Source organism: Acomys minous, assembly GCF_964271855.1.
Source record: "Acomys minous genome assembly, chromosome: 16".
Taxonomy (NCBI): Eukaryota; Metazoa; Chordata; class Mammalia; order Rodentia; family Muridae; genus Acomys; species Acomys minous.
In genome coordinates, this window is record NC_140498.1 from 1,914,352 (window position 1) to 1,929,940 (window position 15,589).

The 15,589-nt window shown below is 54.0% G+C and overlaps 2 protein-coding genes and 1 long non-coding RNA gene across 4 annotated transcripts; 1 reads left to right on the forward strand and 2 right to left on the reverse strand.

Moving 5' to 3' along the window:
* Nucleotides 1–333: 333 nt before the first annotated feature.
* Nucleotides 334–9,184, reverse strand: ZMYND15 (zinc finger MYND-type containing 15). 2 transcript variants are annotated; one of them, XM_084763259.1, is made up of 14 exons: nt 8,903–9,184; nt 8,104–8,701; nt 6,972–7,206; nt 6,731–6,886; nt 6,150–6,310; nt 5,322–5,474; nt 2,474–2,554; nt 2,200–2,316; nt 2,016–2,104; nt 1,828–1,926; nt 1,536–1,689; nt 1,395–1,453; nt 1,049–1,209; nt 334–640 (listed from the first exon to the last, which is right to left on the reverse strand). In XM_084763259.1, the coding sequence occupies exons 1-14, from the start codon at nt 8,960–8,962 to the stop codon at nt 463–465; spliced, it is 2,301 nt and encodes a 766-aa protein (XP_084619385.1). In that variant the 5' UTR covers nt 8,963–9,184; the 3' UTR covers nt 334–462. The 2 variants fall into 2 exon arrangements, with proteins under 2 accessions (XP_084619385.1, XP_084619386.1); XM_084763260.1 differs by lacking the exons at nt 334–640; nt 1,395–1,453 and having other exon boundaries at nt 1,052–1,209.
* A 22-nt stretch (nt 9,185–9,206) lies between these two features.
* CXCL16 (C-X-C motif chemokine ligand 16) lies at nt 9,207–14,407 on the forward strand. The gene is made up of 5 exons (XM_084763261.1): nt 9,207–9,862; nt 10,240–10,375; nt 10,557–10,639; nt 13,280–13,690; nt 13,950–14,407. The coding sequence occupies exons 1-5, from the start codon at nt 9,793–9,795 to the stop codon at nt 13,994–13,996; spliced, it is 747 nt and encodes a 248-aa protein (XP_084619387.1). The 5' UTR covers nt 9,207–9,792; the 3' UTR covers nt 13,997–14,407.
* LOC311586943 lies at nt 12,066–13,341 on the reverse strand. The gene is made up of 2 exons (XR_014775703.1): nt 13,204–13,341; nt 12,066–12,232 (listed from the first exon to the last, which is right to left on the reverse strand). It is a non-coding gene; the product is annotated as an uncharacterized lncRNA (long non-coding RNA).
* Nucleotides 14,408–15,589: the final 1,182 nt, after the last annotated feature.

Below are 15,589 nucleotides of genomic sequence, written 5' to 3' on the forward strand. Positions count from 1 at the left end.
CACCCCCTTCCCAACCCTCCCCCCCCCCCCCCGCCATCCACCCCCCCCCCAGGCTCTTAACTGACTGCAAACCAAGTGTAGATTGTGTCCTATGGATGCCGTCTGTTTCCCAGTCCCGCTAAAGGAAGCCACTTTCTGCTTTTTGGTCTCTCACTGTTTACCAACACCCAAACTGGGAGAGGATTTTGGGGTTCTCAGGGAAGGCTGTACTCGCTGCTTGAGATAACAGAATGAAAGGGACCCGGAGAAAGGCATCCTAACTCCATATCTTTCTATCCCATAATAACCCAATCATGAGGGTGACCTCAAGGGGTCAGTAACCCCGCTCAGAGGTTTCAAACAAGGGATTTTATTTAACCTTTCGTATCCTGACAATCAGTCCTCCTCCCCCTGGGCCTTGGAGTGTTTTCCTTTTGGAAGCTTGCTTGGAAAGGGAGTGGACAGCTGCCAAGTCCGCACTCATCATCGGCGGCGGCGGGGGCGGGGCCCGCGCGCAGCTTTCTTTTCTCCGCGGCGCCTTCGAGTGGGGACGGGAGGAGCAGCTGGAGTTGGGGGTCTTGGTGCAGGGCCCGGCGCTGAGCGGACCGCGCCGCCTTGGGGAGGCTTGTAAACCAAATGGAAGATGAAGGCATTGCAGTACCTACGGCGGCGAGGGCATGGTCAGGCAGGGCCTCCTAGCAGGCTGTGCCAAGGGGTCTAGACTTAAGGCTCGGGTGCAGTAAACAGCAATAAGGTGAGGGTGGTAAGGCAGCGGGTGAAAAGCACCTGCTACTAAGCCCGACGCCTGAGGTCGATCCCCAGAAGAAAATAAAGGAGTAACGGAGTCTTTTTAGGAGTAGTGCTGGAAGTTGAGAGATGCAAGCTGGATCTAAAAGGCTGTCTTGAGGGGTATCCCGACCAGCGAGGGAGTGGGAGAGCAGAGAGGACCGAGCCAGAGGGCTGTAAGAGTGGGGAGAAGATAGTCCCAGGAATATGGAGACATTTTAGGCTGCAGAGTGGATAAACGGCGGGTCAGGAGGGCAATAGCTGGCCATGGGCGGGATCTTACCATGGCATGCAGTTGTCAGCTGCTCTGAGCCGGAACGGGGAGCGGAAAGGGTTGGGCTGTGGGGAGCTGGTGCCCCCTCCTGTGGCCACCGCCATGGTCTGGTCGTCCATCACACAGCCGTACTCACTGCTCTCAGTGAAGAAAGCTGGCACTCGGAGAGACTGGGGGTTGGGTGGGCCCTCAGACTCTCCCTGGGAGACCCCTTCACCTCGATACAACCCAAGCCCCACCCAAGAAGGGACCACCGGGATGCTGGAGAGGTGTTGCCCAAGTCTAAGGAGCAGCTGAGGGGAGGTGGAAGGAGCCTTTAGGGACGAAAAGGGCCTGGGTAGGCGAGATTAGCCACCTGCAGTCTGGGTAGAGAGCTCAGCCACGTGTCCTTGAGACCAAAGCCAGAGTTAAAGCCTGCCAAGAGAGGATGACACTGGCGCCCACAGTCTCCTTTTACTTTTCCCCAACCCCCTATCTTTGAGCCCCAGGCTCTTACCAATGACCAGGTCTGGCTTGGGTCCCTGGAGCAGGTGATAGGGCCTGGTGGACACCCTGATTTGCAGGTCCCTTCGCCCTCCTTTCTCTTTAGTCCCAGAGCCCAGCCGAGCGGACACTCCAGAGCTAGGGCGCAGAGACACCTCAGGGCCATCCTGTGGGGGAAGCCACAGGAAGCCAGGGTAATGGGAGCACAGGACAGACAGATTAAGGGGGGTGGGGAGCAGAGGGACCCACCAGGAGGCTAGCAGAGGCAGGGCTGGAGAGCAGGCAGGTCCCTCTCTTGCTCTTACCCTCTGCATGGTAAAATGCTGCTGGTCACTCTCGGGTGGCAGGCTGTCGCCCACAAACTGTAGCTCCAGGGCCACATGGGGGAGAAGGACCAAGAGTTCCTTAGAGACAGAGACGCGGTCAGCTCTGGGACCCACCCTGTGCCCCACACCTGTCTTTTCAACGCACACTCTCTGGTTGGGGGACTTACCCAAAACACCATGACGAGGTCAAATTCCTTGCCAGCCTCCACCACATGGATCTTCAGTGACTGCTTGTTCTGGATGTTGAGCTCAGGGACTGGTGAGAAGCCAACCCGTTAAAGATACAGGCCCCCTACAGCCAGACCCGCGCCCCGCACCCTCCCACCCTCCGCTCCTGCCTGCACTCCTTACAGGACTGGGGCACCAGGTGGGTGATGACGTAATACACAGTCAGTGGGTAGGTGAGAAGCACAGCCATAGGGGAGTCCAGGCTGAGGCCCCGCCACGTGTAGTAGTCCTGCCATGAACCTGGGGAGAGTGTCTTCATGGGGGACCCCCAACCCTAATAAGCACCTCCCTCTTCTCACTCAGTTTTTGTTTGCCACCACCCCCTACAACGCCCCCCCTCCAGCACCTCAGGTTTTCTGTCCCAGCTCCTAGTTCTTACAGGACCCCTCCAGCTCACCAAAGAGGCTCCTGGGTGGGTCTAGGGGCACAGGAGGCATCAGGGCAGGTCCGTCCCCCTGAAGAAGCTGGTAAGGATCACCTGACAGGATGAGGAAAAGCTGTGCCTAGGGGCCTGTAAACCTCTAACTGCCTCATAGTCTCCCGTCTCTTCCCAGAAGAGCTGTGCCCTTGGGGTTAGTCTAGGGACTACTAGGGGTTAGTCTAGGGACTACTAGGGGTTAGTCTAGGGACTAGGGGTTAGTCTAGGGACTAGGGGTTAGTCTAGGGACTAGGGGTTAGTCTAGGGACTAGGGGTTAGTCTAGGGACTAGGGGTTAGTCTAGGGACTAGGGGTTAGTCTAGGGACTAGGGGTTAGTCTAGGGACTACTAGGGGTTAGCCTAGGGACTACTAGGGGTTAGTCTAGGGACTACTAGGGGTTAGTCTAGGGACTACTAGGGGTTAGTCTAGGGACTAGGGGTTAGTCTAGGGACTAGGGGTTAGTCTAGGGACTACTAGGGGTTAGCCTAGGGACTACTAGGGGTTAGTCTAGGGACTACTAGGGGTTAGTCTAGGGACTACTAGGGGTTAGTCTAGGGACTACTAGGGGTTAGTCTAGGGACTACTAGGGGTTAGTCTAGGGACTAGGGGTTAGTCTAGGGACTACTAGGGGTTAGTCTAGGGACTAGGGGTTAGTCTAGGGACTACTAGGGGTTAGTCTAGGGACTACTAGGGGTTAGTCTAGGGACTACTAGGGGTTAGCCTAGGGACTACTAGGGGTTAGTCTAGGGACTACTAGGGGTTAGTCTAGGGACTACTAGGGGTTAGTCTAGGGACTACTAGGGGTTAGTCTAGGGACTAGGGGTTAGTCTAGGGACTACTAGGGGTTAGTCTAGGGACTACTAGGGGTTAGTCTAGGGACTACTAGGGGTTAGTCTAGGGACTACTAGGGGTTAGTCTAGGGACTAGGGGTTAGTCTAGGGACTACTAGGGGTTAGTCTAGGGACTACTAGGGGTTAGCCTAGGGACTACTAGGGGTTAGTCTAGGGACTAGGGGTTAGTCTAGGGACTACTAGGGGTTAGTCTAGGGACTAGGGGTTAGTCTAGGGACTACTAGGGGTTAGTCTAGGGACTAGGGGTTAGTCTAGGGACTAGGGGTTAGTCTAGGGACTAGGGGTTAGTCTAGGGACTACTAGGGGTTAGTCTAGGGACTAGGGGTTAGTCTAGGGACTACTAGGGGTTAGTCTAGGGACTACTAGGGGTTAGTCTAGGGACTACTAAGGGTTAGCCTAGGGACTAGGAGTTAGTCTAGGGATTACTAGGGGTTAGTCTAGGGACTAGGGGTTAGTCTAGGGACTAGGGGTTAGTCTAGGGACTACTAGGGGTTAGTCTAGGGACTACTAGGGGTTAGTCTAGGGACTACTAGGGGTTAGTCTAGGGACTACTAGGGGTTAGTCTAGGGACTACTAGGGGTTAGTCTAGGGACTACTAGGGGTTAGCCTAGGGACTACTAGGGGTTAGTCTAGGGACTAGGAGTTAGTCTAGGGACTACTAGGGGTTAGTCTAGGGACTAGGGGTTAGTCTAGGGACTACTAGGGGTTAGTCTAGGGACTAAGGGTTAGTCTAGGGACTAGGGGTTAGCCTAGGGACTAGGGGTTAGTCTAGGGACTACTAGGGGTTAGTCTAGGGACTACTAGGGGTTAGTCTAGGGACTACTAGGGGTTAGTCTAGGGACTACTAGGGGTTAGTCTAGGAACTACTAGGGGTTAGTCTAGGGACTACTAGGGGTTAGTCTAGGGACTACTAGGGGTTAGTCTAGGGACTAGGGGTTAGTCTAGGGACTACTAGGGGTTAGTCTAGGGACTACTAGGGGTTAGTCTAGGGACTACTAGGGGTTAGTCTAGGGACTAGGGGTTAGTCTAGGGACTACTAGGGGTTAGTCTAGGGACTACTAGGGGTTAGTCTAGGGACTAGGGGTTAGTCTAGGGACTAGGGGTTAGTCTAGGGACTACTAGGGGTTAGTCTAGGGACTAGGGGTTAGCCTAGGGACTACTAGGGGTTAGTCTAGGGACTACTAGGGGTTAGTCTAGGGACTACTAGGGGTTAGTCTAGGGACTAGGGGTTAGTCTAGGGACTACTAGGGGTTAGTCTAGGGACTACTAGGGGTTAGTCTAGGGACAACTAGGGGTTAGTCTAGGGACTAGGGGTTAGTCTAGGGACTAGGGGTTAGTCTAGGGACTAGGGATTAGTCTAGGGACTACTAGGGGTTAGTCTAGGGACTACTAGGGGTTAGCCTAGGGACTAGGGGTTAGTCTAGGGACTACTAGGAGTTAGTCTAGGGACTAGGGGTTAGTCTAGGGACTAGGGGTTAGTCTAGGGACTAGGGGTTAGCCTAGGGACTACTAGGGGTTAGTCTAGGGACTAGGGGTTAGTCTAGGGACTACTAGGGGTTAGTCTAGGGACTACTAGGGGTTAGTCTAGGGACTACTAGGGGTTAGTCTAGGGACTACTAGGGGTTAGTCTAGGGACTACTAGGGGTTAGTCTAGGGACTACTAGGGGTTAGTCTAGGGACTAGGGGTTAGTCTAGGGACTAGGGGTTAGTCTAGGGACTAGGGGTTAGTCTAGGGACTACTAGGGGTTAGTCTAGGGACTACTAGGGGTTAGTCTAGGGACTAGGGGTTAGTCTAGGGACAGGGTTATTGGATGGATACATGGAAACGACTCCCTTGAGGTCTGGAAAGGCTTCAAGTCATCCTAATGGTGCGAGTACAAGGTCGGTGTGTTACACGGGGGGCCTGGGCCACTCCCCCAGTCCCCAACCTTCCCCCCAGGCTTAAGAGTCCATTCTTGGCAAGAGTCCTCACATACCATTAAGAAGGCAACTGAGGGACGGTGTGCTGCCCCAGGGGCTCCTGGGAGCACCAGGCCCGGGAACCAGCATGCTCAGCTGGGTCCAATAGCCACGAGTGAGGCCCCGAGAGGCCAGAAACGCTTCCTTGTTAAAGGTTTCGCTGGTTACCTCTGCAGAAGGGAGGGGTTGAGGATGGGAAGCTTGGTGGCTAGGTCCCCAGGGCTCTGCCTGCCACCTGCTAACCCTGAGGACTCTGCCTTTGGGCCTGGCTCTACCTGGGGAGGGAATGCTACCATATTTCAGCTCTCCTACAGAAGAGGGAGGTTGGGGTTTGTTTTGAGACAGGGTCTCATTGCTGCTCGGGCCGGCTTTACGCTGTGTGGCAGAGTGTGGCTCTGAACACCCAGCCCTCCTTGGCTCTACCTTCCAAGTGCTGGGATTAAGGAACACCCCATGGGGCCAGCCCTCATGAGACAAGGTCTCACATAGCACATGGTGACCCTCCTGCCTCAGCCTCCCAAATGCTGAGAAAGCGCTAACCATGCCCGGCTTAAGTGATATGTTTGAGATCACGTGATTGGATGGTGATTGCAGTGGGAAGAGAGTATTTCAATCGATGGCACTAAATGCCCTAAATCTCTGTTAGGGACCTGGTCATTCCCTCTTCTGCTCAGGCACTCGCCCTAACCCTGAGCCGCAAACATGCAGCGCCCAGCTCTTACTCCAGGGATGTAGACTTCAACCAAACACTTAGCCCCCCCTCCCTCCTCCCAGCGGTGGGTCCAACCTCAAAGGCCTGGGTCAGGGTCCCCTCCCTGCTCCCTTGACCCCCTTCCCTTCCGTACCTGCCGTATAGGTGAAAGGCAGACTTGCCAGCTCTCCTGCTCGCTCCATGAAGGCTGCAAGCCTCGGGCACCAAAATCGGTGGCTCACATCATCGGGGCATCGGCGCCAATCCGCCTGGAGGCAAGGCTCTCCACAGTACAAGACCGCACTGCATTGGGGGCTGGGTGACACCGGGGTCATAGGAACCTAGTGTCTTCATAGGCCCTGTCGGCTGTACAGCTGCCCGTATGCCATTCAGCCTGTTTGTATTGCGCCCTTTAACTAACAGTCCATAACTTGGTTGGTTGGTTGTTTTTTTTGAGACAGGGTTTCCCTGTGTAGCCTTGACTGTCCTAGACTCACTTTGTAGGCCAGGCCGGCCTTGAACTCACAGTGATCCACCTGCCTCTGCCTTCTGAGTGCTGGGATTAAAGGCGTGTGCCACCACACCCAGCTTGTTTTTTTGTTTTTTTTTTAAACCCTTCTTACCCCCTGCTCCCCACTCTGTCTGCTGCAGCCCTCACTGGCCTGGCTTGCTTTTCTACTTGGTTGGGCCAACTGCAAGGGTCTTCCTTCTGACTCCAGCTTTGTGGGTACTCACCAGGGTGTCAACTTCACTTCAAAGCTGTGCTTGTGACAAACATGGCAAGTTCTAGCCCGGAGGGAGGCAAAAGTAAAGCCTGGCCGAGGACCCCACGTTCGCATTGGGGTCTTTGCTAACTTCACTCCCAGCCTCGGGACCAGGCTCTCCAGCTCTCTGCGTGGAGATCAAGGCGGCATCAGGCTGACTGGTCTCGGGAGCTCAGGTCACCCTCCCACGCCCTCAGACCAGATATCACTACCGATGCAGGTGGGCGTCTCCTACAGTAAGCTGCCGGGGCTTTCGGGGGTCCCCAGAGCCCATGGGGCAGGCCATGCTATGACAAAGGAGAGCATAGGCACGAGGAGCCAGGTTCTCAGTCCCTGGGCTCTGGCCCACACTCCCCTGCGCGCCATCCACTAGCAGATCAATGCCCAAGATGGTGCCGTGCTCATCTGTCACCAGCAAAAGGCAGGAGAGGTGCAGGGGGGCAGCCTCTGTGGGGAGAGAGCAGGGAGCAGACAGTCAGCCAAATGTACCAAATTTAGACTTCTTGAGGGGGCAGAGAAGTGACCTCAATGAGTAGAAAGGACTGAATGACAGAGGCGTTTCCTCACTGGAAGGGGCAGCGGCTGCGAAGGCTGGAATGTAAGAAACGCACGAAATTTAACAAAAGTTGGATTCACTTCATTTAGACTTATTCTTATTTTACGTGTATGGGTATTTTCTCCGAGCGTGTCTGTACATCACACACCTGCAGAGGCCAGAGGAGCACGTTAGACCCCCTTGGAAATGGAGGTACAGAAGACAGTTAGTGCCATGTGCCCTCTGGGAATTGAACCTGGAATTTCTGGAAGAGCAGTCAGTGAGTGCTCTTAACCTCTGAGCCATCTCTCCAGCCCCAGACACTGTTTTTGTTTATTTGTTTGTTTAGGTTTGGTTTTTCGAGACAGGGTTTCTCTGTGTAGCCTTGGCTGTCCTGGACTCGCTTTGTGGACCAGGCTGGCCTCGAACTCACAGCGATCTGCTTCTGCCTTTCTGAGTGCTGGGATTAAAGGCAGTCACCAGTGTGCCCATTCCTTTAATTTCAGCAGAGGCAGAGACAGGTGGATCTCTGTGAGTTCAAGGCCAGCCTGGTCTACAGAGTGAGTCCAGGACAGGCAGGGATATTACACAGAGAAACCCTGTCTCGAAACAAACAAACACAACCCCCCAAAAAACAAAACAAAAAACTCTAAACAAATAAACACTTTGTGGTAGAAGAGAAGACCTCTGGCATCCGACTTGCATAAAGGTTACCAGTTTGTGACTCCTACTTGGGTTTTGGGTGACATGGGAGGAGTTCAGAAAGGTGTCTGGACAAGGAACAGGACAGGGCCGTCCTGGCTTCTCACCGCTCTTCCGCCCTTTCCTCTTTTCAGGTGGGCGGTCCTCCTCTCCTCGCTCCTCTCTGCAGCCATCATCACAGCTTGCCTGCTGCCGGGGTACCTCTGGCTCGGTGCGAGGCTTTTCTTGGGGGAGTTCCTTGCTTGAAGGGGCTGGCTCTGCACCTTCCTGCGGTTCCGCCTTCTCTGGGCCTGAGCTCTCCTCTCCCCGCTCTTCATCTTCCTCCTCCTCCCCTTCTTCTCCATCCTCTAGGCTTACAAAGCTTACGTAGGGGCTCAGGTCTCTCAGGCGGAGCGGAGGCTCATCTCCCAGCAGCCGGGACGCCCCTAGGCCTGGCCCAGGACCTTGCTCTGCACCTTGCCCCAGGCTGATGCCCACACTACGGTTTGGTAAGACGTGGAGCACCCAGAGGGCAGGGTCCTGAGGCAGCCTCCTTATCTGGGCCTCCAGTTGACGCCATCGGCCCTCGAGGCTGGTCCCCATGGTCCCCCTCTCTGCCACGAACTTGCGGAACCAGCCAAAGAGAAGAGCAGCGAAATCAAGGAACTCGTCTCGGTATCCAGACACGAACTCCATGTCTTCAGACCCGCAGGGCCTGGACCCAGACTAAGCAGAGAGGGACGTGTGATAACGATGAGGACCAAGGTAGTGGTGGGGGTTTAGGCTGGGTCACGAAAGCGAGAAGAGTGTGGCTTTGAGGGAAAAAGTACAGAGGTGTATTAGGGGCCGAAAACAGCGTTTGCAGGGATGAGGATGGAGCGAGGCTGTGTAAAGTGGGTATTTAGGGCTAAAGGGATGAAATCGTACCTGGACTGCAAAACTCAATGACTCAAGTCCTAAACTGAGATTTGGATTAAGGGAAGACATGAGGTAAAGTTAATCCTGTGAGAAATAGAAGTGAGTGTAAAACTGAGGCAACTCTTGGGTGTGGATCGGTTTGGTGTGAGCCCCAGTAAAACCCACCCGCTATCCGGCTATCCGGCCGACCCTCTCCTCCGGTACCTGCAGCCGCCACCACTTTTCGAAGGTAAATACCTCGCGCTGGGGGACCGTCGTGACGTCAGGGCTGCTCGAGCCTATGGCTGATAACTTGAGTGGCACGCTTAGGGTGTGCGCACCCCACAAGCCTGGTGACTCACTGGGCTGTTTCACCTTGGACATGCCACTGGATCCCACGGTGACCCACCAGGGAAGTGAGAGCATCTTAGAGCGGGAGGGAGGATCTAGATGATCATCCACTTTACAAGCCAGCAGACAGACGACGGGCGAGCGCCCAAGAGGACTGAAATCCCCGAACCCAACAGAGTCATTCTTCCGGGACCGCTGCTTGCCCACTCGGATTCCTCCGGCTGCACAGCCCCAACTTTCGGTTTTGTCGGATGTTCTTGGCTGCCCCTACAGGGCGGCTCGCCAGGGAGTCTGGAGTCGGGTGAAGGAGCTCCGCCTTCCGGGGTGGGGGGTTCCCCGATGTGGGAGCTGGGCGCAGCACGGGCTCCCCGGTACTGACCAGACGGTCGGTTCGGGGCGGCACGCGGGGAAGGAGGGCACCACCACCTCGCGCGCCTTCCCCGCCTGAGCTTAGCACGGGATCGGCGCCTCCTCAGAACCTCAGGCGGAGCGAAGAATCACAAGCATCATAGAACTGGCTTGATGTCGGCTAGGTGGCCGGGTCCCACGGAGCTCCGCAGAGCCGGGAAATGAAGTGGGCCTTCAGAGCCCTGCCCCGTGTGTTCTTTCTGTTCTTGCTGGCGCTGCTGATCCTGCCAGGTTAGTCGGGTGGAGGGACTGGGACCGGACGGAGGGGCAGTAGGTGCGAGGGATTAAGAATTCAGCCCAGAGAGAGCCCGCACACCTTTAAATGCCAGCAATAGGGAGGCAGAGGCAGGTGGATCTCTGTGAGTTAGTTCGAGGCCAGCCTGGTCTACAAAGCAAGTCCAGAACAGCACAGGGTGCAGAGAGAAACCCTGTCTCGAACCCCCTCCCCCCCCCAAAAAAAAATCAGCCCAGGGCTGTGAAAGGTGGCAGCTGCCTGAGGATGGACTGGACCTGGGGACAGGAAGGTCTGGCGCTTAGGGGAGACGGAGTCGGAGGCCCAGGAGCAGATCCTCAGTCTGAGAACGCAGGCTGATCCCTTTCTCTTTTAGGTGATGGGAACCAGGGCAGTGTCACTGGAAGTTGTTTCTGTGACAAAACTGCTTCTGATAGGGAGATAACATCTCCGATCCTGGCTGAGATCCGGAAACAGCTGAAAGCAGTCAATCACTGTCCCTACTTCGTCAGGTACTGTCCCCTGCCCTCCCTGGGGAGCCTGGGGTCTGGTGGGCAGCCGAGCTCCTTCCCAGTTTCACTCACCTGGGGATTCCCAGCCCTAGTAGGGCTCGCCTTCGGTGACGTCACACCTTTGGAATGAGGAAAGGTAGGGAAGGGAAGGAGTGGTCACGCAAGATTGATCCTATTGCAGGTTTCAGCTTCAGTTCGCGAGCGTGTGTGGGGAAAGCAAAGCGCAGTGGGTCCTCGACCTGGTGAGCTGCTTTGCACGGAAGGGTAAGAGCCTTTTCTGTCCTGCAGGGGGCCACCAGGTGCAGGCTGCCATCTTACAATTGCCTTTGCCTCTGCCACACAGCGCCTTTCCTGTCAGATCCTTTTAGCTCTGGCTGATGTCCTTTCACTTGAGTCTGTGTCTTCCTGTCCTCATTGACGGCCATCCCCTGCTCGTGGCCAATTGTTCTATCACACAGGCTATTACCTAATATTTTCTTGAAGTCGCTATTATAATAAACTATACTCAAGATTCGTCATGCTAAATACGTGCTCTGCCACTGACCTATCTCCCCGACTTTTAAACACTTTTAGACAGGGTGTGGCTAAGTTGACCAGGACAGTCTTGACTGCTATCCCCCTGCCTCAACCTCTCTAGTAGTAGGGACTATAGGACTCTACCACCAGCTTGGCTTTCACTACTGTATTTTAATTGAAATCACTTGAAGATGCTGTTCTAGTTCTAATACTTAATGATGAGAACAAACAAGTTGAAAGAATTCATCTACACACCTTTTTTTTTTGGGGGGGGGAGTAGTTTAGAGACAGGGTCTCTCTGTGTAGCCTTGGCTGTCCTGGACTCACTTTGTAGACCAGGCTGACCCTGAACTTAGAGATCCCCCTGCCTCTGCCTCCCGAGTGCTGGGATTAAGGCATGTGCCACCACGCCCGGTTCATCTACACACCTTTAACCCCAAAATTCTGGGAGGTAGAAGCAAGTGAATCTCTGTGAATCTGAGGCCAGCCTGGTTTACATAGAGAATTTCAGGACAGCCAGGTCTAAGCCTGGAGATTCTGTCTGAAAAACAAAACAAAAAGTTGAAAGAATTCTACAGTGAACAACCTCTACATACATCATCTAGAGTCTACAATATTTTTTAAAGTTTTTTTAATAAGACATATTTGTTATTTATACAGTATTTTGCTTGCATATATACCTTAAAGCCAGAAGGCGGCACCAGATCTTATTATAGATGGTTGTGAACTACCACCTGGTTGCTGGGAATTGAACTCAGGACCTTTGGAAGAGCAGCCAATGCTCTTAACCTCTGAGCCATCTCTCCAGCCCCAGATTCTGCAATTTTATTTATTTATTTTTTTGGTTTTTCGAGACAGAGTTTCTCTGTGTAGCCCTGGCTATCCTGGACTCACTTTGTAGTCCAGGCTGGCCTCGAACTCACAGTGATCCACCTGCCTCTGCCTCCCGAGTGCTGGGATTAAAGGCGTGCGCCACCATGCCTGGCTTGATTCTGCAATATTTTATTTACAGTTGTTTTTGTTTTTTTTGTTTTGTTTTTTTGGGTTTCTCTGTAACAGCTCTAGCTGTCTTGGAACTTGCTCCATAGACCAGGACAGCCTCGAACTCCTGGAGATCCAGATTCCTCTGCCTCTTGAGTGCTGGGGTTAAAGGGCTTCACCACCTCCATGCCACTCTGAGTTCAGTATTTTATTGTTCTTTTTTTCTTTCAAGGTAAACAAACAAACAAACAACTCAATTAAATGGACAAATCTTAAGTATGCATAAGCCCATCTTCAAACAAATGACCGCAGAGCTTGCGTTCAGCAACAGCATCTCTTCCCTGTGCAGACTGTGATCTTCTGAAAGAGAGCACACGGGCAGAGTACGGTGACACACACCTTCAGCCCCAGCACGCAGGAGGGACAGCAGGCATTTTGGAGGCCAGCCTGGTCTACAGAGCTAGTTCTAGGATGGCCAAGGTTATAAAAAAACAAAAACAACAACAACAAAAACCCTGTCCCTAAAAAAACAACAAAAAGCTGGCAATGTTCTTCACCAGTGACCTGGGGTCAAAGGTGCCCGCAGTGCTCCGTCTACAGAGACCTACAGCTCCTTTCAATCCTCCCAGACACCCTGGCCTTGGAACATGAGTCCCAGAGCAGCTGCGGGTGGGGTAAAGTTCACCTAGGGTCCAATGCAGCTTAATATACCTGTGTGTCCCATGGCTGCACTCGTGGTTTGCGAGCTTCTGCCACTGTCTTCTTCCTCCCCCTCCCCCCTGACCCCCCCTTTCAGCTGCCCTGTCCCAACTCTCTCTTTGCACAACGCTGGGGAATGAATCCAGGGCCTCGGCTCATACATGCTAGGCAAGAACTCTGCGGCTGAGTGGCACACACGGCTGTGCGCCTCCCCTGGGTGCTCCCCCTGCCCTTCCTTCTGGTGGGGTCAGAACGCGATGCCCAGATGAGGGATTTCAGCAGCTGACAGACCCAGCAAAGCTAACCACTCTGACTCCCCACTGGCCATATGGGACTCTATGACTTACCACACCTGAGCCACCTTCGTGCTGCAGTCCTCCTGGCCAGGGCTTGCAGGCCAAAAGGGATCTGGCAGAGCCTTGCTTTACCCTGGGGTGGAGCTGGGGCATTTAGTCTGTGCTGCACCCAGCCCCTCCCTTGTTCAGACCACTAATCAGGCCCTCTGTCCACTCGTGTACAAGCGTCCATCCTCAGCACAGTATAACCCTCCCCGGACTTTCTTGCTGAAGGTTCCTGTGTCCCATAAAACTGTGACTGAAATGTGGGGGTGGGGGGAGGGATGACATCCTTACCCTGCAGATAGGTGGGGAAGGCGCTTCGGCAGCTGCTCCGCTCCGGTAGCTGATGCTTTGTTTGCTTTCTCTCCAGAGTGTGGAAATGGTCACGGGAAGGGCTTCCACCACCAGGAGCGTTTGCCTCAGGCCAGCACCCGGGCCCCTGAGCCCACAGACGGGACAGCTCCGGACACAAGCACCCCTGCACAGGCTCTGAGTACCCAGCCATCCCCTCCTCCATCTGGAACACCGGCCTGGAACGAAGAGCTCACCCCCTACCGTGACACCACCGCTCTCACTTCTGGCTACGGTCTTCAGGCCAGACCTGAGGCCAAGGAAAATGCGAAACAGAAAGAGGACACAGGGCAAGAAAGCCCGGGAGCTGTGGCTGGCACGTCAGTCTCGGTGGCTGTGCTGTCCCTCCTGGCCATTATCTTCTTCCTCACTGTGGTCCTGGTCTATATGTTTTGCAACAGGAGGCAAGTGACACGGCAGAGATCTGCAGGTAAACGGGACTCCCAGACCCCACCTCCAGGGACCTAGAATCTTCCTGCCAAGGGCCCTGCCCTGATAGCTGGTGACCTCACAGAGGCACACGGACAGCAAGGCGGTCAGCACGATGGGCGGTGAGGGCGGGTCAGCCAGAATGTCCTAGGTCTTCAGGTTAATCACTGTCTAGGAATGGGTTCCCCAATCCAGCTCATGTCCTGCCTCAATCCTCCCTCATCTCGGGGTTCACCTACCAACTTCTCTATCCTTTCCAGGTTTACAGCTCTTTTATAAACCCGTGAACCAAGACCCCGGTGCCTAAAGCAAGAATGGAAGCCTCGGGGGCTGGAGAGACGGCTGAGAGGGTAAGAGCACCGTCTGCTCTTCCAAAGGTCCTGAGTTTAATTCCCAGCAACCACATGGTGGCTCACAACCATCTATGATGTGATCTGATGCCCTCTTCTGGCCTGCAGGTGTACGTGGAGGCAGAGCACTGTATACTTAAATAAATAAAAAAAAGTGGAAGCCTGTGAGTGATGACGTGGGCGAGGGAAACAGGGTGGCAGGCCGGGTTCCAACAGAGACCTGACTCTTAGCGCATGCTTTACCCTGATGTAATCCAGGACAACGCTGAATTATTCTCTGCCTCTGCCTCCTAGGTTTTGGGATTAGAGAAACATGCTACCACATCTGCCTAATTTACTTTAATAAACAGTATATATGTTTTCAGGTTTTTGTTTTGTTTAGCCAGGATCTTACTTAGTTCACACCTGCCTCAAATTCTCTACGTATCTGACTATTGGTTCTCCTGCCTCCACTTGCACAGTGCTGGGACTACACACACCTACTGAACTTTTTTTTGTTTTGTTTTGTTTTGAGACAGGGTTTCACTATTCAGCCCTGGCAGTCTTGGAGCTGACTGTAAACTGATCTTGAACTCATAAAGATCTTCCTGCCTCTGCAGTGTTGGGATTAAAGGACTGCCCTTGGGAAACACTTTTTTTTTTCTTCTGGACAGGGTTTCTCTGTGTAGCCCTGGCTGTCCTAGACTCACTTTGTAGACCAGGCTGGCCTCAAACTCACAGTGATCCACCTGCCTATGCGTCCTGAGAGCTGGGATTAAAGGTGTGTGGCACCACATCTGCCTTGGAAAACACTCTTAACAATTAATAACATGGGGCTGGAGAGATGGCTCAGAGGTTAAGAGCACTGGCTGTTCTTCCAGAGCACCTGGGTTCAATTCCCAGCAACCACATGACCGTCTGTAACTCCTATTCCAGAGGACCCAACACCTTCACACAGACATACACACAAGCAAAACACCAACGCACATAAAATAAAAAATAAATCCTAAAAAAACCCAATAGCACAGCAGTGGCCCCACTCACTGCCCTCAGTCCTCTCCCTGCCTCTAACACAATGTAAGGCTCCAGAATGTGTGGTCTAGATGTGCGACCGAGGCCCAGCGCCTGTCTCATGTGCGGTCTAGATGTGCGGCCGAGGCCCAGCGCCTGTCTCATGTGCGGTCTAGATGTGCGGCCGAGGCGCAGCGCCTGTCTCATGTGCGGTCTAGATGTGCGGCCGAGGCCCAGCGCCTGTCTCATGTGCGGTCTAGATGTGCGGCCGAGGCCCAGCGCCTGTCTCATGTGTGCTCTGGCCGTGTGGCCGAGGCCCAGCGCCTGTCTCATGTGTGCTCTGGCCGTGTGGCTGAGGCGCAGCGCCTGTCTCATGTGTGCTCTGCCCGTGTGGCTGAGGCGCAGCGCCTGTCTCGCACATGTGTGGGGTTCTAGGCTCAACCCTCCTATGAACCCATCTGCTTTTCACATCATCTAACAATAAACTGGACAAATTCTATGTTTTTAACTATAATACTAAAAATTACTTTTTGCGTTATTGGCTGAGGGCTGGAGAGAGC